The 26,662-nt window shown below is 42.2% G+C and overlaps 1 protein-coding gene across 7 annotated transcripts in view; it reads left to right on the top strand.

The window, feature by feature from the left end:
- Window positions 1-26,662, top strand: part of TEAD1 (TEA domain transcription factor 1) — a 162,249-nt gene that overhangs the window by 47,831 nt on the left and 87,756 nt on the right. For all 7 annotated transcript variants that reach the window (XM_061462900.1, XM_061462904.1, XM_061462899.1 and 4 more), the window contains one exon: window positions 8,005-8,258. In XM_061462900.1, coding sequence (XP_061318884.1) covers window positions 8,111-8,258 — 148 coding nt within the window. In that variant the 5' untranslated portion in view covers window positions 8,005-8,110. The remainder of the gene's footprint in view (window positions 1-8,004; window positions 8,259-26,662) is intronic.

The following is a 26,662-nucleotide window of genomic DNA, read 5'->3' as shown; positions in this document are numbered from 1 at the left end:
AAAGTACATGGAAGCATCATTACATGTAATTATCTGATTGCCAAAAAAGCAGAGCATCAGAATTTCTCCCTGAAGTGTTCCTACAGTGAGAGAAAAACTTTTTATTTCATTTCAATGGCAGCAGTGAATTGCTGAATTAGTCTGTGAGTTTTAAAGGAATACTTTACCCTAGAAATAGGCTGCTTCTCTCTCCTGGTGCTTTTTCTTCTTAGAGGCAATAATTGCTGATAAGTAGATCTTGTAACAAAACTACAATATAAAGTCATTTTAAGCTAATGATTTTGCCATTGGATGCTCTGTAAATGATTTACATTTTTATTATTTGCACTGTGTTATATACTTACCTCCTAGAACTAAATTATATATATAAAATGGCTCTGGAAGCTATCAGAAGAACTGGCTACCCTGGATTTGGAGAAGGCTGAGGTTCTGAATGACTTCTTTACGTCAGTCTTCACTGGCAAATGCTCTGACCACACCACCCAAGTCTTGGATTGCAGATGCAGGGACTGTCAGAATGAAGACCTTGGACCCACTGTAGGAGAGGATCTGGTCTGAGACAGCCTTAAGAACCTGAACGTGCACAAGTCCATGGGACCTGATGAAATCCACCCGTGGGTCCTGAAGGAGCTGGCGAATGAAGTTGCTAAGCCGCTGGCCATCATATTTGAGAAATCATGGCAGTCAGGTGAAGTTCCTGACGACTGAAAAAGGGAAATATAACCCCCATTTTCAAGAAAGGGAAAATGGATGACCCAGGGAATTACAGACCAGTCAGTCTCACCTCTGTGCCTGGCAAAATCTTGGAGCAGATTCTCCTGGAAGGCATGCTAAGGCATATGAAAATCAACAAGGTGCTTGGTGATAGCCAGCATGGCTTCACTAAGGGGAAATCCTGCCTGACCAATTTGGTGGCCTTCTATGATGGGGCTACAGAACTGATGGACAGGGGTAGAGCAGTTGATGTCAACTACCTGAACTTGTGCAAAGCATTTGGCGCTGTCCCGCATGACATCCTTGTCTCTAAATTGGAGAGACATCAATTTCATGGATGCACCACTCAGTGGATAAAGAACTGGCTGGATGGCTGCACGCAAAGAGTTGTGGTCAATGGCTCAATGTCCAGCTGGAGATCAGGTGGGCTGATGCCAAGCTTATGAAGTTTAACCATGCCAAGTGCAAGGTCCTACACCTGGGTCGGAGCAATCCCAGGCACAGCTACAGGTTGGGCAGAGAAGAGATTCAGAGCAGCCCTCAGGAGTCAATGGGTGATGGTCAAGGAGAAAATGAACATGAGCCGGCTTCAGCGTGCGCTCGCAGCCCAGAAAGCCAACCATATCCTGGTCTGCATCAAAAGGAGTGTGACCAGCAGGCCGGAGGAGGTGACCCTGCCCCTGTACTCTGCTCTTGTGAGACCTCACTTGGAGTATTGTGTGCAGTTCTGGTGTCCTCAACATAAAAAGTGCATGGAACTGTTGGAACAAGCCCAGAGGAGGGCCATGAGGATGATCAGGGGACTGGAGCACCTCCTGTGTGAAGGCAGGCTGAGGAAGTTGGGGCTGTTCGGCCTGGAGAAGAGAAGGCTGTGTGGAGACCTCATAGCAGCCATCCAGTATCTGAAGAGGGGCTATAGGGATGTTGGGGAGGGACTCTTCATTAGGGACTGTAGTGACAGGACAAGGGGCAACGGGTTAAAACTTAAACAGGGGAAGTTTAGATTGGATATAAGGAGGAAATTCTTTCCTGTTAGGATGGTGAGGCACTGGAATAGGTTGCCCAGGGAGGTTGTGAATGCTCCATCCCTGGCAGTGTTCAAGGCCAGGTTGGCCAGAGCCTTGGGTGAGATGGTTTAGTGTGAGGTGTCCATGCCCATGGCAGAGGAGGTTGGAACTAGATGATCTTAAGGTCCTTTCCAACCCTAACTATTCTATGATTCTATGAATATATATATATATAGTATTTTCTGGAAATCATTGCCATTTTAATGCCTCAAAGAATCAGAAATATCCATACACCTACACATCACAGCAACAAAATTACAAAACAAAAAAAAAAGACACCCCCCTGCCCCCCCCCAAAAAAAAACAACACACAACCAAAAGAGAGTACTAATTTGTTCTTAAGTAAAATAATAATTTTTTTTTTTTAATGCTTGAATGTATTACTTGACTTGCATGGACACTGAATAGAAACTTTTACTGGCAAAGTAGATGCATAAAATCCTAATAGAAGTCAAGCTTCTGACTAATTCCGTATTTACATCAATCAATGCAGAAAGAGCTTGAGAAATATAGATGTGATATGTGGGGTTGGGCAGTCTGAAAGATATCTAGGAGGAGAATGGGGTGGCTGGGGATGAGGCAGCTTCATCTCCCAAAACTCCCATGGAGAGTACCAGCAGGAGAAGGAGCCCTCTTCTCCCCAGTTTGCTGGTTTGCCTCTCCCTCCCCATCCTACCTGCCTTGATGGGCTCCTTCACAGGTGGCTTTTGCTAGCGATGTTTATGCAGCAGACTCCCCCACAGCTATGCAAGGAAACAGTGCAGAGTGAAGGATGTAAGTCCACAGGTGGTAGGAAGCCTGATTTCCCCTGGATTTCTGCCCTGCAGCTGACAAAGCTGTCTGGTCACTAGGACCTCTGTGAAGTCTCTTGGGTATCTGGGTTCCTCCATGCCTAGTCAAGGATGTGCTCTCACTGCAGGTTTACTGTCTTTTGGGGCTTTTTACATTCTGTCTTGATTGCTGAGTCTCATGGTATCATCTAGGTCATTCCTCTACCTCAATAGGGCTAAGCATAGCTCCATCATACCTGAGAAATGTTGGTGTCACCTGTCCTTAACAACCTATCTTCCCCAGCAGGTTCTTTAGTACCCCAGGCTGATTGCTTCTGATGTGTGACTGTTGGTAGGGCCAGAATGGTCTTCCAAATGCCCAACCTATGGTTTTCTTGCTGCAGCTGAGGCTCTTTGCTTCTTGCCCCATCCTTGGTAGAAACAGCCAAGAACTGCTTCTCTGCTTTGCTCTTACCTTTTCCTTGTTTGAAAGTGGTTATCTTCTCACATCAGTCTTCTCCAAATTTAAACAAACCTAATTCCTTTCCTGGTAGGTCATGTTTTCTAGATCTGATAACTTTCTTCTTCTGGATTCTCTCCAGAGCCTTAGTGCTTCAGCTGTGGATTTGCACTGCTGAACAAAGCAGAAGGAAAATCCCGTGGTCCTGTAACTTTTCAAACCTTGAAAGAAAATCTGCCATCTGCAAATTTAGAATTAGTTGGGTTTGCTCATCTGCCCATTATCATCTTGATGTTCATAAAAAACTGGTTGGATTCTTGGTCACATTTGTTTTTTATATAACTGAAGGTAAGATGAAGTTGTTCACGAACTAAAAATAAAATGTTCTTAAAACTTCAGCACATGAAATTTTCACATCAAGAATCAAGATTTTTCCAAAAAGCCTGCTTCAGAAATTTTGGGCTGTTTGTAAGAATTATTTGGTAGCCTTCTGCAGCCATTCACAGCCAGAAGGTCAGCGTGGATACTAACATTGGTGCTTTATCACCTGCAAATTCTTGCAGATGCCACTGCAGATTATCTCAAAAATACTGCACTTGTTCCCCTTCAAGAAGATGCAGTTTAGAAGTCTGGGGACTTCTAAAATACTTTTTCTCAGACATGTGTCAGAATCAAGTCATGTTTTAGTCTTTCTTGTATTCCTGCACCAGTACCTGCAGAGCATTAATCCTTCTGCAGTGGTTATGTGATACCTCAGTGAAGGCACCATTCAGCAGCTGTACACTGAAATTCAAGAAAGTAAATTAACTGAACAAACAGAGAAAACAGTTTAACTTTTTGCAAGGTGCTGTAAAATAGGATTCAGCTCTGATGAGCTTTGGAAGACAGAGTTTCCAAGTTAATTCATTGTGCAAGTATTGAAGGATACGAAGCATATCAAGGCGTTAAATCTGCACTTGTCCTGCACTTCTATGAAGAGCTATTGATCTTGGTAGTTGGTCTGTGAGAGCAGCTTTCTGGGCAAGTCCAGGTTTGCACTGCTCATAAAATGAAGGCATAAGAGAATGTTTTATGCAAGCAAAGAAATCATTCACTTGATAAGATGTTGCAGACTACCATTTGGTTTTAGTTGCATTCATTGGTGTGATCAGCTCTGACAACAGTTATCCTTGTTTATGTGAGTTTTTAAAATAACTTTTGAAGTTACTCTGCCTGAGTGAACATAATGAAAATAAGTTGTATCTTGTACTTCATGAAGCTGTATTGAATGGATTGGCAATAAAACATATTTAGAAAATCCAGTATTGTCATATAACCATAGAATCACCATTGCTAAATGTAACATTGCGTTATTTGAGGGGGGAACGTACCTCTGTTGTACATAGAAAAATTGTCTTAACTACAGGAGAAAACCAGCTATACCTACAACTGGTTTAACTGGAGAGAGTAGAAAGCAGCTGGAAGAAAGATGCATTCATGCTTGTAACCAGAAGAGCTTTACGCACAGGGGAAGGTGTCTTCAAATATGTGAGAGAGGACTGGTGTTGAAAGGGAAACTGAAGAGAGTCCTAAACTGCAGCAGCGTGCTTTAAGCAATCTTAGAAACTACAAAAAGGATAGCAAAAATCTGTTTTTTGTGCTGTGTTTGTTTTTGGTTTGTTTTGGTTTTGGTGGGGTATTTCTGGGTGGCATAAAAGTGTTTTAATTTTGTTAACAGAAAGTACAAGCACAAATTGTTTCTCTAAAAGTTAATGTGATAAAAAGCAAATACAGAACTCTTCAGCTTGATCTGTTGATCTGAAGAACTGTGTGCAATCTCTGCTTTTGGGGCGGATGGGGGGGGGTTAATTGCTTCCAGGAGATTAACTCTTCCTCCACTGAAAGTTGGGTATTGTAAGATTTGGAGTTCACATATGTCAGGAAGGCTTGCTTTGCAAAACACTTTTATCAGTTTTAAGTTGGACTGTAAGTTCACATTTTTCACCTGAGTTACATAGCTCATTGGAAATGTGCAACAAAGCTCATCTGTTGACAGCTTATATTAGTTTTAATAACCACATTGAACTCCAGCGTAACAGGTCTGAAATTTTTCATCACGGTTGGGTCCATAGAATTCAAATGGAGGAAGTGGAATTGCCTTTTGATATATAGAGCTGAGCTGGAAGTGATTAACCGAGTAGCTCATTATTTTCCTGAAATAAGAGGGAGACATTTAGTGGTTGTAATACAAGGTTTTTTGGTCCTCTAGCTTGTTCTGCAGTGTCAGCATTCACCAAAATGGAAATCGCTAAAAGCAACCTTTAGTATGAGAGGTTTGGTTTTTTTTCTAGTAGGTTGCTCCCTGCCCCTGTTGTACAGATATTCTGGAAGCAGCGCTTGGTTGTCTTATATTTTAGAGGCTGGAATGGTAGCTACTAATGCCTCAAGATGGTATCCAAGTGGGTAAAAAGGAATGGGAAGGGAGATAACACATTAGTGAAAATTCACCAGTAAACACAACGCAAGATGTAACATGAATATCAAGTAACATTAATTACTTTAGAGCCTCTCTGTTTTCCTTGTGTGCATTTTAATTATTATTTCAGCATAATGTAATAACAGGGGCTGGTTTATAAGATGATAATAAGACTCGAGGCTATGACTGTGGCAGATTTTGTAAGCAGAGGGTGGTTGGGCTGAACGAAAGATGCCCATGGCTGTGCTGTGCACTGCATGCCATTGCGCCTGGGATCAGGAAGGGGAAGGATTTCCTCCCTGAGTCACCTTTGAAGAACTGACCCAGTAAGCAGTCCCACTTGGTGCTGTCTTTGGTGAAATGCTAAACTGTGGGTTTTGGTCATGTGAGGCCAATAAAATCTCCAGTAGCCACTGCACTGTGGCAGTAAAACTGAAACCCCCCTAATTATCCCAGTCAACATTCAATTGCCTCTCATTTACCTAAAATTCCCCCTGTATGTGAAGGCTTAAGTGCACATGATTGTTTCAGTCAGTATTGCTGTGTTTATGTTTTGACTAAATCTTGCATACAAGCTTCAAATCTTGAAAGGGTTGAACCAACCCTTCAGCCTTCTGAGAATTATGAAGCATGGTGTTTCACTGTTTTACAAAGGTTTACATTTCCCTTTTTGTGATGAGATTTAAAAAATGTTGTACGTTTTGGATTTCCCAGAAAATAAGTGGTGTGTTTGGCTAGACTTCCCACCCATTTATCAATTGTGTGTGGTTCCCTGTGAATCCATCTGCTCCTTCATTATCAGTTATTAAAAGGCATTCAAGACTCTGATTAGCCTTGAGATTACTGGTGGGTATGCACTAACATTTTCATAAATTGTGCTGAAATATTCAAACCAATGCGAAATTAAGAAATGTTTCTGTAGAAACAGACATGTGAGTGAGGAAAACAAAGGTTTGGGGAGTTTATTTTGCAGGTACCAATTCCTCTGAGCTCCTGTGAGAGCCTGGGGAAGTGGAAATACCCCATACCTTGCCTATCAGACTGGTAACGTTGGTTAGTGAGTCTGAGAGACTACTCCCCGTTTCCTCAGTTCCAGGCCTGTTTTCTTTTGCAAGGCATTGTAGCCTCTGAGGGACCGGACTGTCAGGTTTTGGCTATCTCTAGTGATTGGTTGGTTGGTTAGTTCTGGTGAGGGCTGCTGGAAATATTTCTTCTTTCAGGGACTTCTCTAGCCCAAAGGTTTTTCATCAGAGCTGCCACTGCCTGTGCTGTACAGCACCCCCTTTCTCCTCTGTGGGGTGAAAGCCATTCTGCCACTTCTCACCTGTTATGACATACTGAGACCCCACTGAGAGGCGTATCAGTGTAAGGATGGAGATGGGCAGAAGGGGAAGCGCCTTTACTTTCATCTCCCCCAGCAGAATGAAAATGTTATAGGTTAGGGTTTTCTGAGTATTTAGCTAACTAACTGGATTTTTAAGTGCATGTGCAGCTCATGCATGCATGTTTGAACACTCCCATCCGCTTAGATCAGTTAAAGTCACCAAACTTCTTCATTTTTCAAAATAAAACTGCATTATGCCTAGACATGTTGAGCCAAATCTGTTCCTGGTGTTATTTCGCTTGCTTCCCAAAGAATTACACCAGAGGTGAATTTGGTCTGGTATAGCAGCTTTTTTGCCTGGAGCAAGTCTTTATAGCAAAGTTGTATTTCTCTCAAAAATATAAAAGGAACACTGACAGATCTGCAGCTCTGGTGGTGTGAGCAGGTGCAGCTATATTAAATTATTTCTTATTAAATTGATTCAGCAACTTGAAGCTTGTAATTTTTGTTCTGCTATGGTTCTGTGACAGAGACTTTTAAAAACAGGCAAAGTATTTATCTTTTCTTGTAATTCCTTTCCCTGGTATTAAAATCTTGAAGATTTCTGTTAGTATGTAGCCCAGATTCTGACTGTATTATTTATTTGGGTAAGATCTGAAACTTACAGCCTGTTCCAGTTAATCACATTGAGCTGTGTCATCGCTAGTGTAATTCCATTTGCTCCACTGACATCCGGATGAATGTGAACAATAGTTTTTGCTTTTGTTTTTAGGTTTAAGTGGTTTTAGGCTCTGGTGGTCGCTGCAGCATAAACTGGTGTGCTTCCTTTCCAGCCAGTGGAAGTATGCTGATTTATCTCCGCCTGAGGATCTGGCTCGTTATTTTAAGGGTGCCAGTCTTCAGCTGGATGAAATGTGCCACGTGCTGCAGTTTGTCCCAGTATTAAGACCCACTTTGACTGTGAAAAACAACCTGATGCTCTGCACACAGCAAATGTGGTAGAGTTCCCCTTCAGACAACTTACCTTTCCATCTCTGCTGATTTGAGGTAGAATGGTTATTAATTTTTTACTTTTCCTGAGTGCTTCCCATGCTTGTGTAATTGCTGTTACTGCTCAGCTGCTGTTAAGTTGGCATCAGAAGTAGACAGAAATGCTTGCCTGAAGTTCCATTTCTTTAATGCCTTTTTGGGTTGTTTGTTTGTTTGTTTTGTAGGTTTATATCCTTTAAGACTCCAGGCTTAGGCTTGGAGACCCCAGCCATCACCATTGAGCCCAGCAGCTGGAGCGGCAGCGAGAGTCCTGCCGAAGATATTGAAAGAATGAGTGATTCTGCAGATAAACCTATTGACAATGATGCAGAAGGTGTCTGGAGCCCTGACATTGAGCAGAGCTTTCAGGAGGCTCTAGCTATCTATCCACCATGTGGGAGGAGGAAAATCATCTTATCAGATGAAGGCAAAATGTATGGTAAGTGGTACCCATTTAGCTGTTGGAAATTATTGTCCCAGTGAGAACTGCAAAGCCCAGATTGTTTTTACACAAAATCCCTGGCTCTGATTTGGTATTTTTGGAGTAAATCTTGAAGGAAATTTGTGAAGTTGAGGGAGCTTAAGTGGGGTTGGTGCTTTGTTCAGGACTGTCCAAACCAGTCCTTTCACCATGGGCACTAGGAAGCAATATTGGTGCAGAATTGGGTCTTTAATGAATGCTATGATGTGGCTGAATAGGAATGTTTAAAGGAAGCTTTTAAGCGTGTCACTCCTCAAGCATTAGAAAAAGTAAGCATTTTTCTTTATTTTTCAATAATGGTGAAGAAGGGGAAACAGGGAAACAGAGTCTGCGTGGTCATGTGGCAGAACAGGCAATATTAAACTGCAGAGTGATGAAGTTCTTGTTTTCAAAAGCCTCTTGATGAACGAGGCAAGTTAGGGGCGCTTTGTGCCTTTCTTTTTTTTTTCCTTCCTCTTCCCTCTGTGCAAACTGCTATAAATCAGATGACGCGCTGACGGCATTCCGTAAATACAGGCTGCGCGGAGGGATACTGACATCTGCACGCACCAGCTCTCCAGCTTTCGCCTGAGCCCTCTCGCTCCTTTTCCAAACTTTTCTTTGTGGGCGGCAGAGCCCTTGCTCCGGCTCCTCATTCCAGGGGGTCTGGCGGCCTTGCCCCTACCTGTCCGGGCAGTCCGAGGCAGAGGGGGCCGGGGGTGCGCAGCTCCGAGCAGATGGTGCTGCAGCTGCCGCCAGCTGTGCCCCCGCGCCCCGCAGAGGTCATGGAAACGGGGACACTGCTGCTGCGGCTGCCCCGGCCCCCCGGCCTCCTCGCGCAGCTGCCATGTGGCCCTGGCCACGGCCACACCAACCGGCGTGTCTGCAACAAGAGAGTTTTGATGAAGCATCTCAGCTGCCCCTGGCAGAACGTTTCTGGGCCCCGGCTTCCTGCCTGGTGTTTGCTTGCGTTTTTTCCCCTCTTATTTCTCCCCACCCCTCCCCTCCTCTCCCTGCACAGGGGAATATAACTTCTCTTGTCCTCTCCTTCCCGCCCGTTTCCTCCTTTTTGATTGCATTCCGGTGTTGTTATTTTCCTTTGGAAAGGGGAGATGATTTGCTTAATTAGAAGGTTGTGCTCTTTCTAGGAGGACGTAAGCATGTATATGCAAACAAGCTCATTGTGTATTTCTGCTCAAAAGCTCTACTTAGGCTTGAACAGCCTCATCAGCCAAAATAAGGGTGGCTGCATTTTTTAAAATCAGGATCCCTACAACCACGGTAATCACCCCTGAAATCTGATTTTTTAGTGTTTTGAACCGTCCTTTGTGCCATTGCATAAATTAAATAAATTAACATATTTATCCTTTTATTTTGACAAACACTGATTTAATTTAATGATTCTCTAATCCTGAATGTTAACATTTGTTAAATTATATGTGTATAAATCTATTTATGCATATCTAATTGCCTACTAATACTGCTAGTTAGTAATACATAAGTATATATGCCCATCTAAATCAAATATTGCTTATTTGCAATCATAAAAAGAGGTATGTGTGTTTGATGCTGAAAACTTGACTCAGGGCATTGCCCTTTTTGGGAAGAAAAAGATTTGTTAAGAAGTGCAGGGTACTGTAAGAGCAGAATTTTCATCCTGACTTTGCAGTGGATGAACTCATGTTTTCATTCTTCAAGCTGAGTAACTGCTTTGTAGTGTCTGAGGATTTATTGAAACCATGCTAGGTTTCTGAGGACTTTCTAATAGAGTCTTATGGCCCTGAGAGCATAATTGTTCTCCAAGGATTTTGAAATCAAAACAGTGTAAGTGTTTTAGATTCTGTGTGGCATAATGAAAATAATTTAATGCCTTTTAGTGGCATACCAAGTTTATTTCACTTACAAGAGAGACATTGCAGTATCTCTAAGCTTTCATAGTGTGGGCGATATTGTAATATGTTAGTAATTCATGAGCCATGTAAGACAAAAGGTCAAGAGAGCACCATTTCATTTTCTGACTGAAATTACCTTTAGATACAGGCAGTAGAACAAATATGATCTTTACGGAGACAAATGTAATGATCACTCTGTGTGGATTAAGTTAAGCAATTGTAGTTTTTTCTCTTTGGAGGGAGACTTTGAAAAGAGCAGAGATTTTGCTTGAAGAAATATTTTACGTCTCTGCCTTTGGTTTAATGAGAGCTTTGTGACATTCATGTAAGCAGAAGCCAGAGTTTCTTCGCTTCTCTTTCTGGTGGCCTAAAGCTGTCCTTAAAAGTGTTGTTTCTCAGAGGCCTGTGTACAGGCTTCTAGTCAGTCAGCTTGGGGGGACCTGGAGGAGGACCAGGGGGCTTGTAATCTTGGGGACATGTAGGGTGGGTAGCTGAGGGGTGTCTGCCCATGGTGCCACCTGGGCAGCAGCAGTGTGGCCCCCTGGCAGAGAGGCCCCAGTGGTACCGAGGGACATCTGTGACCTCCTTCGGCAGCCTGTACTGCTTCAGCTGTTCCTCTACAGCTGTGATCTTGGGGAAGGAGGGTAGGGAAGGGAAGGGGAGGGGAGGGCATTTTCCTCTCCTCTTGCTTTCCCAAAGAAGTAACTTACAGCACCAGAGGACTGGGAGAACAAAAGACTTTCAATCCTGCCCCACAGAAGAGGGTTGCCAGAGCCTTGTGACTGGGGAGGGGGAAGGGGATGTATGACTTTTTCGGCCCTGGGGCAACCTTGGGCAGTAAGGACAATGTCATGACCTGTGCAAGACCAGGAGCATTTCAGGCTGCTGCTGACCCTGCCACCAGTACAGGGTCATGGCTCCTTGAAGAAACCCTCAGAAAACAAAATGAAAACGTAATGCAACTCTTGTTTTTGATTTTATAGGCAGTGATTGGGTAAGAAGCAAAGATGCTTGTTTTGGTTCAGAGGGGCAAATTCCAGGAAATACAGTTTGGAATTTTTTGAGAAAAAGGGAGCACGCTGTAAGGCCAAGGGATCAGTGATAAGCTTTCTTCAAGAAAGTGCTCTTCATAACTCCTTTTCCCCCTTCCTCTGTGTGTGTGTGTGCTTGTGTGGTTCTGATGGTCTTACAGTTTTGGTTTTACTGCTAGTACAGTGTTAGCTTGTAGCAAAGAAAATAAGGTGAGGAGGGAATAAATATGAAAGCTTGAAAGAGGATAGAGGAATACGACTATAAATAGATGCTCACTCTGTGGAAGCTCACACTCCTTTTTTTGTAGCCCACAGAGGAAAGAACTCTTAGACGCATTTTCATTTGTCTTGCAAGGTATTTGTAAGAATTATTTTCATCTGTATTGCTTCAAAAGAAGTATTTATAAAACATAAATATCATCCCAAAGTACAAAGTGGGACACCCTATAATTTGCCTCCCCTCTGGCATCAATTCTGATGAATTTCTATGTCCTGTTTTACCCAGCACATAGTAAAACTGTAGCCCATTAGAGGCCATTGGCTGTCCTGTATTTGTACTTTGTTCCATTGTTGGTCTTCTGCTGCTGACAGTTTAGTTACTTGTAAGCAATTCCTGTGAACTCACTTATTGGCAGGATATTTGCCTGTGCTTGTCTTAGGGAGAGTGTTTTGGAAAAGATTACAAGAATGAAAGCTGCTGTGAAATGCAGCCCTACTTTTATCCCTGGTGTAACGCTGAAGTCACCGGAGTTACCACGGGAATGGATTTGGCCTGTGTGCATGTTTGTGTTTGAATCTCTCCTCTCCTCTCCTCTCCTCTCCTCTCCTCTCCTCTCCTCTCCTCTCCTCTCCTCTCCTCTCCTCTCCTCTCCTCTCCTCTCCTCTCCTCTCCTCTCCTCTCCTCTCCTCTCCTCTCCTCTCCTCTCCTCTCCTCTCCTCTCCTCTCCTCTCCTCTCCTCTCCTCTCCTCTTCATTTTTGAGACCAGATTTTTTAAACAGCTCTTCCATTATGAATGAAATTAGTCACTGTGATTTGCATTGGGGGTATTCATCACTGCAACAAAACAAGAGTATATTACTGATTATGTGTAGAGGAAGTTTTGCAGAGTGTTTGGTTGTTTTACAGAGAAGAATGAGCACTAATTAACGTGAGAAGGTGCATAGCAGCCTTTCAAAACTGTTGTATATGTTTAATAGGTCATGCAAAAAATCTCTTGGCCTGCATTGCCATGACAATAAAGGGAAAATGATACTTTCATTAAAATTTCTGCTCAGATGATAGAATTTTTGCCTGATGAGTAATAACAGTCTTCATTTCCAAAACACTTTGTATAAATTGAGTATGAAAATTGAGCTTTGAAGTAGTACATTTGCAAAGAAATTCTATTCTGTAGGCTTGTGTGATTCTGTAGCTAACTGCCATTACTGGGTGTCTTTCTGAGTTTCTGTTAAGAAAGTTCAAGGTGACTGGCTTTATAAACAATGCAGCAACATGTTACAAATTATTTTTACTATTGCTTTTAATTTTAAAAGTTCCATGCAAGTTACTGCCTCTATAAAGACATCACTACCTTATAAAGTTTCCACAGTATTAAATATATTTGAATGCAAATAAGGTATTTGGAGTGATGAAATACCAGATGTGGAGTATCAGGTTGCATGTTTATTCCTCTGTTATTGCAATCATTGTGCAAAGATACACTCTTGTATTTTTTTTCTTTTTTGGTTTTGGTCTCAAAGCAACATACACAAAGTGCACTGGAGATAGGACTCCTATTATGAAAGTTAGCATTTGGGTTTCTTAGACTGTAAACAAATCTGTCTAGAAACATTCTTGCAATTCTGTGATTGCTCACTGTATTACATCATTGCACAGCACATGCATGAAGGCAGGCTGCAAACCTGTGCTGAGCAATCAGTTAAAAGTAAAGAAAATGAAGGTCCAAAGATAGAGCGGCTGTTTGAAAAGTTAGTACTTAAATTTCTCAAATTATGAACAAATCTGCCTATAAAGCATTTCTGCAATCTGGTGATGTTCATGTTGCATCGGCATGCTGTCCATATAAGAAAGCAATCTGGCTTTGTGAGCTGAGCAATAGACACTGCTGTCATTAGGAATTAAGGGTATTGGGCTTACTTGTTTTTGAGGATTTCTGAAATGTGGGGGAACAGGGTTTAATCTTTCTGTTTGTGCTTTCAAGGGTAAATCATCAGTGGTTTGGGTAAAGTGGCAGAATCCTTAGGAAATAGAGAATTTCAGTCCCTTTCCCCCACCAACCCCTGCCATAAGCTGCCATCCTCAAGAGAAAATCTATGTGAGACTGTAAGAGTTGAGCATGATAAGGGTATCCGCTCCTACCAGGGGAGCAGGCAAAAGAGAGCAGGCTGTGGGAAGCACCACATCTGAATGAGTGAGTAATGTTGTGCAAGGTCATACATGGCACAGTGATCAAGTACTCCATTTGGCTGTGTTGGGTCAGGAAAATGATGCATTCCAAAGGAAATGAGAAGTTGCACGAGAAGGTTTTGCTGAAAAATTATGCATTAAAGAGAGCAGGACATCCACTGCAAGTGCTTTTTAGCTCTCTGGCTTTTGTCCTCTCTACTCAGTATGTTCTCTTTGGTCATCCATATAAAGAAGAACTCACAGAAAGTTGTTAGTAGCTTGTTTGTGGGAAACAGTGTCAAGTAAACTGTATGGCTGCTGCCCAAGTTTCCCAGCATTTAGTAGGTATCCTTGTGTGGAGGACTAGCAACATTAGAGCTACTAGCAACTTCCCTTCTTGTCTGGAACAAAGTGGAAGCTACAAGGGCAGGTTCAGATCAGGCATTTGCTGCTTAAGAGTAATTTAATGGCTAGTTCTATTCAAGTGGCTATACTTACCAGAGTAAGAGGATGTTTTTCCTTTATGACATTGCTCCTTTAGTAAAACTCTTCTTTAGGAATGACGCATGTTAGCATGAGAGCACTGAAGTGATGCAACCTCGCTAGAACATCCAGGATACGTTTCTGTGATTGTCTACTATGATTTATATTAGCTTATTTTTCCTCCAGCAATGATTTCACAAGATGAGCTTGTGATCCTGTAATTGCAGAAGGCATAGTTTTGCAGCCTTAAGAAATAGAGTTTTTGCGCTAGGAGGTAGTTAAAACAGCCTTGATCAAGCTGATGTAGTGTGTTAGCTGGTTGCACAGTACTGAGAGATGAAGATAACTGAAAATACTGCACGTAGGTGGCATGAAAGCAAATGTACTTTTTAATTTGATCTCATTCCTTGCAGAACTGGGATCCCTCCTACAAGCATATTAGGGTGAACATCTTTTATTTAGTTCAGACAACCTGGGAGCAAGTTGAGTTTGACAAGTAAGGCCTATGTGTTCTTGGGGGTTATGATGCACTGTCAGGTTTGGATTCTTCTTCATGAGATCAGTATGAGACTATGGTAAAACTGTCTCCTTTCTTAGCAGCTGAATTATCTCACACCATAGCAGTAGGCCATTGACCCACATCCCTAGTAAAGTGCTTATGTGTGGATGTGGAAGGTGAGTTATGTTAGGCACCCCTGTTCTGGGCAACCTTATGGAAGCAGAAGCCTTAAGAAAACATAGAGACTGTTGTTCTTATAAAGAGAGAGAGACTTGGACAGTGCAGACAGCATGGCCAGTAACAGAAAAAAGTTGATCAAAAATTGACCCCTTAACTACCAGCTGCACAACTAACCATCACCACACTCAGCACCCTCACTATTGCATTGGCATCCAAGAGCTGCTGGAATCAGAGACTCCTAGCCAGCTGTTCAAGCCAGGCAGAGCTGGGGCGAGTGAGAAGAGTGGTGAAAGCCAGGCATCTAAACCATGCCGGGAGGGAAACTTCATCCTGATGTTGCCCCTCTCCCCTAGTGGATTTGCTCTAGTGTGGGTGTGATCACAAATAACACTAAGGGAACGAGGAGCAATGGCAGCACAAAAAACTTCTTACACCACCTTTGGTTTTCTGGAGGCATGCAGTCCCCTGAGAAACAGGCTTATATTCCACCCCACAACTCACAGAAGTGAGCCCAGGCTAACTGTTGGAGAGTAAATGCTGTGGTGGTTGTGACATAAGTCTTGCACAATTCCCTGAGGGCCATGCTATTCAAAACTAATATGTATCTTAACTGTGTCTTACAGGGATTTCCTCACAGATGGATGCAGGATTTTTTTCTTTGTGATGCCCTTGAGAAGTTGTAGTCATACCATTGTATGAATATTTTCCTATCCTACAAACAATTTAGTGTGGGACATTTGGTTTGGAACATCAGAGAGAAACACTTCAGAGTCTGGGTTTCCAGATGATTTTAGTCTGACTGTATAGGACACTAATGGATTAAGAGTTTACAGACTTTCAGTAGAAATAGTGGTTTAGCTCATACAAAAAGGCTCCTCTGAAGCTTTTCTGGTTTTGTTCTAAGTCAATACAAAAATTTTTACATTGGATGATAAAAAGACATGGTTTTGTAAGCAAAAATACTAAGAATTGGGGAAGGAGAAGAGATATGAGATAATGTGCTAATTCAATCTCATAAATGCCCTTTTAAACACAGGGAGGTAGCATGGCTTGTTAGACCTATTGTAAAAGGGACTACAATGCATCCCAAATTCACGAGGAAACTGAAAACCTGAGGAAGCATTGCATACCATGGGAGTTGCTAGGATGTCAGTCATACATCATTACAATTTTACCTACAAAGGACTCAGACAAGCACTGTTAATAGAAACTGGTTTTCAGCCACTTGGATTCAGTATCAGTCTTAACCTCAGACTAGCAGGGATCCTATTGTCTTAGACACTGGAAAAAAGAAACTGTTAACCCAAATGGTTCAAAGTCCAGGTGCTCAGGGACAGCAGGCTTACTGTTGTTTATGGGTATCACTGACAACTGTAGATACGTAGTACAATAATTTTCCATAAAGTAGTCTTTGAATCATATTAACAGGTGCCTTCATGTGATCTGGTAGCTTTAGCATTGAATTTTTTGAACAAGAATTGCATTTTAATTTGTTTAGTTCTTCCTTGGATACACTGTCAGCCATAAGCATTTTAGGACAATTACTGGTGAAGTAAGTGCTTAGTAATATCTAAATACATATATGCATGCACATACATGTACAAATATGTGTGTGTGAATACAATGTGTTCCCTTCTGGCCAATTAAAATGTATTTAAGAGACCACAATGAGGAGGTCTACACACACCAAACTGGCTACTTCTTAGCTGGGACCTTCCTTTTTTGCTTTAGCAAGTGAATGCAATGTACTGTGAGAGCTGTCTGCAAAGAAATACTATTATTTGTATTTAAAGAAGTTATTAGGTACAGAAGCATATATTGCCTGTTACGTACATGGTGTATTTTTAGCTATAGAAGGTCTAATCACGAGAGGCTGTGAAAGTGCTGAGAAGAATTGCAGTAGGGGATAGCATATGGAGGAGCCACCAGCAGAATTTTCCATCCTGCAAGGTAGTGAAAAAAGACTACTGGAGCTATATAGCCAGAGGAGCGTCATTAACAGGTGGGACAGTTCAGAAAAACCTTTGCTTGGCTTGGCTTGGCCTGAATGTCCCAAAGGCTGTTCATCTCAGTCCCCATTTGGTAGCAGTTGTCCCAGGTTAGAGCCTCCCACTGACCTTTGCAAGAGTGGCATGCACAGAGCTGGTGGAGATGGCATGGACTCTGGCATAACAGATCAGCAAAGTGCAAAATAACAGGAAAGATGCATTAAAACTGGAAATACTGAGTGAAGATAAAAATGAGGTAGAGTAGCCATAAAAACACACTTCAATTAAGATTGTGAGACAGGAAGTTTCAAAAGCTGCCTTTACTCAAATGAAGAAGTCTAGAGAAATTAAAATAAGTTGTCAGATGTCGCCAAGAGCTGGGAATTGAGCCCTCTTCCCTCCAGTGCCATCTAGGTTTTAATGCTGAAGGGGCCCCTTTTGCACTTTGTCCAGTGACCCTTGGGGAGCTTAGGGCTACTGTGGGAAAACCACGCTTCCTGCTCCACATCCTGTGTGCTGGGACAGCAGGCCACGTCTTCCAAAGAGTTCAATCTCTGCATGTGACCACAGGATACCTTGCACCTCCAATAAGGGGCTTGGCTAAATGCCATTTTTTTATTATTAGATATTTGTTAATATAATAGTTCCTTGAAACAAGAAAAGGTCTTTGAGGTACAGTATACCGTGTACAAATAACGGGTAGCTATAAGGAGTCTAACATTTCTATGGAGAAGAGAGAAAGTGGATGGGGAAGTAAGGCAATATTTAGCCCCATGCTGATGCTCCATGAGAAGATGTGGTCTTTCTACAGAGTAATACAAATGCTGGTGAAAATAAGATGATTTAATTTGTTCATAACATCGTTATTCAAGGAACAAAAAAGTATGTAGTCTTATCTGAAGACATAATCTAAGAGGTCTTTACTGTGTGCCAAGCTAAAATTCTGCTATTTAATTACCGATTTAGAAAATATCTTGGGCTCAATTTCCTCCTCTGTTACACTTATAAATCTAATGGAGTTGTTTAAGATTTATGGCAGTGTAACTGAAAGCAGAATTAGGTCCTTTATGTTTAAAACTTAGTTTGCCACAAAAATAATAATTTCTATTTTCTAGGCAAGAGTTTAAGAATCTTGCAGACCTCTGTTTCTGGAAAAGAAATATGAACTACAGTAGTGTGGGTGAGTGATTAATACTGGAGGGGACGTCTAGGGGCAATCTGAATTGGCTGGTGTGGAAAATCCGTGTGCAGTTCAGATTTAAGATCTGTTTGCAGATGCCTCATAATTTAAAATGTCAAAAAAACCCCAAACCTTAGGCCTTCATGTAGTAAATTAGTACACTGCTTATTCGGTGTCCAACAAGCTTTGCTGAAGTAATACCCTCATATGGGGTGTGAACTCATCCCATTCCCTTAGTGAGGACTTAACTTCAAAATTGATTGTGACCTTTTAAATCCTAACAGTATCTAAATCATTAAAAAATAAAAAAATCCTGGTTTTATTTAAATCATATATTTCATGACTTAAAGGGAAAGATGTTGCCTTATTTATCCAGACCTAAAGAGGTCTTGCGTTAGCACAGATGTATTTTATCTCTAATGGAAAGGGCTTTCTGTTGTGCAACCCGTTCTTTATTGGTTTTCTCAGCTTTCACTTAGGAAAAGAGGTCAACTTTTGAAGTCTGGGGCTGAAGCTTGAGTTAGGATCTGCCTGTTCACTGAACAGAGGTGCCTGTGCAGCTCTCATCCACCAGTGAGGCTCATCAGGTCTCAGTGACTGCCCTGCCCGTGGGTTTGCAGGGGCTGCTGTGCACACAGGTAGGGACTCCATAAGCTGGAACTATGCTGCTCTGCAATTTTCATCACTTCTGACAAGTTTGCATTGTTGTTTTTTTTTTCTCTAGGGTACTAACAGTGCATTATAAAAATAGTAAAGAATCATAATATATAGCTATCCCCCCAGAAAAGCCCTTTAAAATAATGTAATTCAATGTCTGTTCAGAATAGACCATTTTAATGTAAATACAGCATTTAGGTCCAAGGTATATTTCTAAGAACTATGTTTAGGAAGGAATTGAAGAATTAATTATTCTAAGCTTTCCAAGCAGAGCAAGCTAAAAATATTTATGATGCAAGAGAGAATAAAAATTAGGTACATTGTACTGTCTTAGAAGTGATTTTTTCAATGGCTTTTTTATTAGCTGTGTGTGATGGGTTGACCCTGGCTGGAGGCCAGGTGCCCACCAAAGCTATTCTGTCATTCTCCCTCCTCAGCTGGACAGGGGAGGGAAAATGTAACAACTTGCGGGTTGAGGTAAGGACAGGGAGAGATCATTCATCAATTACCATCATGGGTAAAACAGACTTGACTTGGAGAAATTACTTTGATATATTACCAATGAAATTGGAGTGGGATAATGAGAAATAAAGCCAGCTCTCATGCATCTTTCCCCCTACCCTTCCCTTCTTTCCAGGCTTAATTTGACTCCCTATCCCATCAGCAGCACAAGGGGATGGGGAGTGGGAGTTGCAGTCAGTTCATCACACATTCTCTGCTGTTCCTTCCTCCTCACACTCTTCCCCTGTTCCACCATGGGGTCCTTCCCATAGGCAACAGTCCTCCACAAACTTCTTCAACATAAGTCCTTCCCACAGGCTTCAGTGCTTCAGGAAGAGACTACTCCAGCATGGGTCCCCCACAGGGTCACAAGTCCTGCCAGCAAACCTGTCTAGTGTGGGCACCTCTATCCATGGGGCCACAGGTCCTTCTGGGAGTTTCCCACAGGGTCACAGCCTCCTTTGGGCATCCCCCTGTGTGGGGTCCTCCATGGGCTGCAGGTGGCTATCTGCTCCACTGTGGATCTCCATGGGCTGCAAGGGCACAGCCAGCCTCACCATAGTCTTCACCACAGGCTGCAGGAGAATCCCTGCTATGGCACTTGGTGCACCTCCTCTCCTCCTTCTGCGCTGACCTTGGTGTCTGCAGGGCTGTTTCTCTCTCATGTTCTCACTCCTTTTTCTGGCTGCTCCCACACAGTAACTTTATCCCCATTTTAAATATGTTATCCCAGGGGTGCTACCACTGTTGCTGATGGGCTCAGCTTTGGCCAATGGTGGGTCCACCTTGGAGCGGGCTGGCATTGGCTCTATCTAACACAGAAGAAGGTTCTAGAAGCTTCTCACAGAAACTACCTCTGTAGCCCACCCCCCCACCAAAACCTTGCCATGCAAACTCCATACACTATGAAAGCAGTGACTCTGAATGAACATTTTGATAATTAATACATTGATTCATGATACCTGTGACTTCTAAGTATGGATTTTTTCTGATTTTAAAATACTGTTAGATCATTAATTACCTAAAAAGTAGTTGAAATTTAAAGGAATAAACCACCCTGTTGTTATTTCTTGAGGTATTCTGCAACCTAAGCAAAGGCTCAGGTATTCCAGATATGATAGATGTGCAGATTGCTAAGACGTTATGCATTGCTCACTCTAAGATACAGAGTCCTGTCTGCCCTTAAACCCTTTGTTCTCTTGGCTGAATGCAGTTAATTAGCAACCGTCTCCATAGCAACTGCCTCATAGTCCAAAAACATTGTCTCGTTTTTGCAGTTTAGCTTATCACACTGTTTACCTGAAGGGCTTTTCACTGCGTTGAGTCTCATTTGAGTTGGCTACATGCCTGCTCACGGAAGTGAATTGTCAAGATAGAAAAACACCATGGCAGCCAGATGCTGAACAGGGCCCTGTGTGTGAAAGCAAAAAACATTAAAAAAGTTCTGTGGAAACAAAAGTTGAAGTTTGCAGTGATTTACATCCAGTTTTAAGGCATGTGACTTGCCAGGAATACTGTGCATTTTAAAATACTGCTTTACTTCTGAGCCTTTTTTTACAGCATCTTGCAGCCTAACCTCTTGTGGTGTTCCCTTGCCTGTAACACGCTTTCAAGCCTGTGAGCCTTGCGGGCACAGACCTTCAACCAGGTCCATGAGGGAACTCGCCTTCCTCCAAAGCTGGGCTGTTTCACACACTTCCAGCTTGTTTGTGAAGAGGACATTGCTGTACACTCATCAGCTGTGTTGAACACTGAACTATTTTTTTTCCTTTACATTAGCATCATTTCAAGGGAAATCTGTGAGTGTTGGTTCCATATGATGAATTGATTGGGAAAGGAAGGAGAAGAGGTATTGTGGTCATATAATCAAAGTATGCTGGAGATTTAAGCTTATTTATATTAGCCATTAGAGTGGTGTCAAAATATCTGCCACGTACTTCTATGACTCAGACAGTTACAATAGGCATGTATTTGTACTAATGCGACTGTGTCAGTATAGGATGACATTTTAAATCTCGTTTGAAGCTTATACAGAGGTGTGTCCACATATGCACACACCTTTACAGAGGCTTACTTGAAGGTGTGAGTGTGTCATTGAAATCACAGTGAAATACTACTACTGCCTTGAGCTGACATTATAGTTTGGCCTGAAACCAGGGCACTCCTGGCACGAAAGGTTATGTGAGAAGTAACATTTTCTTGCTTGTTGGACATTTTGCTTATATTGCTTGGTTTTTGGGGGTTTTGTTTTGCTTTATTTTTTCTAGAAGGCAGTAAAATGGATGAGAGGCTTATTTAGAGTAAGGTAATTTCTGGTTTATCCTAGGCAGACTAGATGCCTGACTAGAGCTAGTTGTGCTGCCATTCTGGTACTCCCTGGCCTCTCTTCCCTTTTCCAGTGACAGTTTCGGCTGCAAAGGTAATTCTCCTTTTTAGCCCCAGATGGCATGTGGGGCTGCTGCATCTTGATAAAAAGGCTTCATTCAATATATGATACGTCTGAAATGGTCTTTCCATAGATTTGTGAAGATGTCTTGGGCAATTTCAGGGTAAAAAGCAGGATGTGTGCAAACCTTGCCAGTACTGCTGGTGTACTCTATTACTCCTATAGAGCTTCTGGTTGATAGAAGGTTATTCTCTGTTCATGTTAATGTCTTGCTCAAACTATTCCTCATTCACTATCATTATTAGTGCTATTTGAATTATAGCGGTGCTGAAAGTCTGCAGGCAGGATAAAGGCTCCATTGTGGTAGGTCTTGTGCACACAAGATGGATGAGACAATCTCTGCTCTGGCTGTTTACAGTCTGTTTTAAGACCAGTAGCATAAGTGGGTTTATCTCATGAATACCAGAGAGGGGAAGAAAATGCTACAAATGATAGGAAATCCATGGTTACACCGAGCAACTGTTCATTTAGGTATCTCCCAGACATGCAATGTTTGTTACATTTGTAACTGTAGAGTGGAAGGTAAATGAAATGCTTTCATTTTTCTTGGGAGCAGTTGCTGCTGTGTACCTTCACAGCCAGCATCATGGTTATAGGGTCCTGTGAGGAAGCTGGAGGGCTCTGGGTGTGAAGAGGCAATTGGGTAGAGCAACTTGTAGAAGTGCTGCACCAAGGAATAGGCAGGGTTGGCAAACGAGGACTGCTGAAGGGGGAAGCAATTCAATGTGATAAATAGCCTCACCCTTCAGTCTATCATGGGGCATTACACAGGCTTGTTTCCCATGCTATACAATTTATAGTGAGTGACTGAAACAACAGATGCTTGAAGGCAATTTCCCAGGAATTCCAAGTGTGTAAGATTCTTTGCCTACATTCGCTCATCTTACACAAACTCACCTTGGAGGAAAACCACAAAAGTGTCCAGACTGTTGGGATATTGTCCAGGTTTTAAAAAAGGTGTTTAGCATTGTCAGCACCTTTGAATCTATAGCCTAGTTCTCCTGAAACCAGACTTGCTAGTTACCTGTAGGGGTCCAGAAATGGAAAACCCTAATGGCCTGAAAATGCATGTTCGAACTTGATGTTATTTAATTAGTTTAAAGTAGTGCCTGGCAGATGGCAAAACAGTGGAAAGGACCCACCTTTTTTAAAATCATGGGCCACATCCTCAGCCTGTATAAATTGGCAGAGCTCCACTGAAATAGGTGTTCAACTTCTGACAATTAGCAGGATTGAGAAAAACTTGTGAAAACAGGAAAAAACATTTTTGGGCCACAGAAAGCATCAGTAATGTTCAGGTGCAGAAATTGTTTTTAACAGTTTTTAAAGACTGATCCGTTTCCAAAGTAACTGTATCCTTTACAGTCTTGTTTTTGTTGATGTACAATTCGAAGAAAGAATTCATCTTGCTTTTCCAGAGCTGCATTAAGTCTGCAGAGCTTGCAGCAGTGAAGCATACTATTGCTGGTTTTTGCAAGTCATTCACTTATGAAAGTAAGACATCAATAATTCATTCTGGTAAAGCCAGTCTCTACGGTTGTGTAAATCCACCTATTATGTGATAACATTAACCAACCTTAACTAAGTTTTTTATAAAGAGAGAGAGCTTTGATTGAAAGTTGTGACCTCACCTCAGTCTTTTCCAGGGAAAATTCTTGCTCAGATGAAAGCTCCCATATGTTTAAAAGCTGTTGCATTCTTACATTTTAATGTTTCCCATTAATTGTTTGGGGTTTTTTTATTTTTAACTGGAAACATGAAAACAAAGCCTGAACAACAAAGCTGACTGCTCACTTATCCCTCTGCATGGTGTCAACCTGACAGACTCATTAATCTATAAAAATACCAGATCGGAATTGGAAGTGAATTGAACTTGCTGAAAGCAGTGCAATGTTTACAATCTGTTTTCAGACTGACTTTTTTCTACCTGCTCAGTTTTCCTTGAATTAAACCATCTATGTAATTTAAGGAGGTACTGTAGGTTAACTCCATACTACACTATATGGGTAAGGCTTCAGAGTTCACTGGCTGCAAGCTGCAGATTCACTGCAGAAATAAAAGCAGTTGCAAGTAAAGCTAACTTTAAATACAGCTGTAAGAGGGATCTGGGGTATTATTTCAGGTTGCTAAACTTGGGCCATGCTAACAGTTGGGAAGTCACATTTCTAGTCTGGGTGGTGAGCTATGCACGGGCAGCCTGTCTCCACTCCCACCCACTGGGGAATGGGGTGATTTAGCCAGTAGGTGAAGGAGGAGAAAATGGGACAGAAATGGTGCCTGGTGATGTGGGACAGTCAGCCATCATGGTGTGGGTGCAGGCAGGCCAGGCTGCTCCCTTATCTGCCACAGGTGGGTGGTTGCCTTTTTAATTTTTTATATTGATTTATGATTTATTTTATTATTCCACATAATCACATGACATTTTGTGAATTCTTCACATTCCATAAATTAATAATATCATTTACTATCTGTTGCGATTTATGCTATTTATGATGCCACCACCTGCAGCTGCCAGGAGCCCTGGTCCCACCACAGGTACATAGGCACCCCATCCCAGTGGCTGGGCCGAGGTGCTTCCTCCCAATTCCTGGCAGTAACAGGGGCTTGCTGTGCTACCATAGTGACTCATGCTCCAGCTATTGCTGCAGTTTCTGTCCCCTCCCACCTCATGGACCATGTCTGCCCTTGGGAAGTTATTTTCTCAGCAGAAGGCAAGCACAAGACGTACTGTGGCCAGTCTGCTCATCAGGAGGTGGTGGCAAGTGCCCTAACTCCTGGCAAATGGTTGGAGTGGGTGCCTGGGGGTGGTAGCTTTCCAGCCTGCACCAGTGTTTGATTCCAGTATAGCCAGGTAATGGGCAGGACCAAGGGGGAAAGACAGAACACCCCTCTCTGCTCACCTGCTAGTGGCAGAAGTTTTCCTGAGCAGAGTGTGGCTCCGTGCCTCTAGTGAGCCAAGCTGACCCAGGTTTCTTCTGTCTTTGCCATCAAGGAAGATTCACATATCCTCTATTAATAAATTACAAACTTTAGTAATGACTTAAGAGGACTATTTAGTGGCTGTAGGGCTCTGCTTTTTATGAAACCATTAAAAATAATGTCTTTTGCTTATGTATCCTGTGAATTAGGGAAGGTTTAATGAGTCTAAGAGTTGGCATGTGTGGAAGCTAGGAGACAGGTACATGACATTTTTCTGGTAAGAGTAATATGACAGGTTGGCCTATAGTATGCCTGTTACTGAAACATCTAAATTACCTGAAAATTCATGGTTAAGTGAGTGGACTTGCATGCTCTGTGTAGTTCCAGGTCTCATTATTTTTGCAGCACTGGACTTCATAACATGCAGTGCAAAATACAATTGTCAAATTGCTTTGTGAGAATTGGAAGTTGTACTGGTCAATCGAATGAATTGGGCTGGCTACCGCAGGCAAAACTTGATTTCTAAGCTTGTGTAGATTAAACTATAAAAGATAACCTAAGGTCACAGATATAAAGCTAGCAAGAGCTTTCTTTGAAGAAAATTGTCTTGCAGGTTGTTAAGAAGAATGATTCTAAAATACAGAACAAAATTCTCTGGACAAAAATGTGATACCAAGTTCCACAGAAAAACCCAAATTCACCCATGCAACTCCAATGGAGTTTCTTCAGCACAGATGAGGTGAGACTGGCCTGATCTCATCTGGGAAATTGCATCATGAAAAATCTGGCCCATAGCCACGGCAGTCAGGAAAGTGCTGACAAGGATTTTTTTTGCATTTATTCTTACTGTACTGTTTTGGGATGTTACAGGCCAAGATTTCACATTGCACTGAAAAGTGGCAGGGTAGTTACTTTACTTCACACATTGAATATAAGTAGAAGACCAGTCTCAGAACTAATTGTGTGGCCGTGGAAGGTTAAATGAGGTCGTATGTTATTTTTACTGGCACTTCCTCCAAACCAGGGTTGTGAATATGAGGGTGCTGTATGCACGAGAAAAACAGCCCACTCTGCACAACTTGCTCAGTGATACTGTTGTCTGGGAAGCTGCTGCTCTGCCAGGGGTCCCTTCAAGTGGCTGGGGTTGAACATGTGTGCCATGCACAGCTTAGTCTGAATACCCCTGGAGAACACATGCAACATCAGTAACTTGTTGAAAACGAGGCTCAAACTTTTTTTGCCAAATGAATAATTGTTTAGTATATGAGTTAAAAATTCTGTTCAGGGATGTGATATACTACTTTAAATATAAAGCCATTATGCCTAATAAGTTGGGGGGTGTGAGGATGTGTGTGTTTCTGTCTATATGTGCCTGACCACTTTGTGTGTGTTTTAACCTAATGGGTTTCATAGGGAGCTCTGGGAGAAATCAGCAAGGAAGAGGCTTGAGTCTGGCGAGTTTATTTTACATCATTGCCCTCTTGATTCATAATCTAAGATACCAAGACTGTGGTGGTGGCTGAAGTGGAGTGGTGTGGTGAGTAAAAAGCATATCCCCAGGTCTGTGAGTGTAGTGAGCCTGGGACAAGCAGGGCTGGTATTTGAAGGGAGAAATAAAAGCCCAGGGAGAAAAACAGCTTTTGTCTATGTTCTGGTGCCTCACTTAAAGGGAAATGCAAACCTGTATGTAGAAACGGAGTAAGGCTGTATATCATTTAGTACAAGTCCAGATGAAACTTGTAATACTGGTATCAGTTTAAGTACTGGAGTTCTCCACAGCATGAGCAACTTCACAGATTTCTGATTCATCAGTGGGATTTTAGGCTTTGTGGTGGTTTTCTGAAAGGGCATTCAAAGAGAGGATTTTGCTCCTTCAGAGCAACACTGTCCTCTTCAGCTTCCTGGCATACCCATGGAAGGAGGGAGATCACCTCTTTCCAGAGCAGGGCATCAATGCTGGGCAGCTTGGTACATGAGCTCCTGCAGGAAGGTAACACAAGGGCCTGCAGAAAGTCCTGCAGTAGCTTATGTGTCACATCTCCTACTTATAACCAGTAGGAGTAGTCAGGGCAAAGGTTTGCAGATTTTGGATGGCAGGGCTTTAACAGAGGCAGTCAGAGCAGGTTGAACAGGAATGACTGCTTTGTCAGGTGTGGAACGTAAGAACAAACTGAAAAAAATCTGCTGTAGAAATAAAGAAATAGGAACAGAGGAGGAAATT

Source organism: Pezoporus flaviventris, unplaced genomic scaffold (genome assembly GCF_033815535.1).
Source record: "Pezoporus flaviventris isolate CSIRO_AGI_PZ_B2104156 unplaced genomic scaffold, CSIRO_AGI_Pfla_v1 ptg000036l, whole genome shotgun sequence".
Lineage (NCBI taxonomy): Eukaryota > Metazoa > Chordata > Aves > Psittaciformes > Psittacidae > Pezoporus > Pezoporus flaviventris.
Note: the sequence above shows the minus strand (reverse complement) of the source record. Positions and strands in the feature narration are given on the sequence as shown.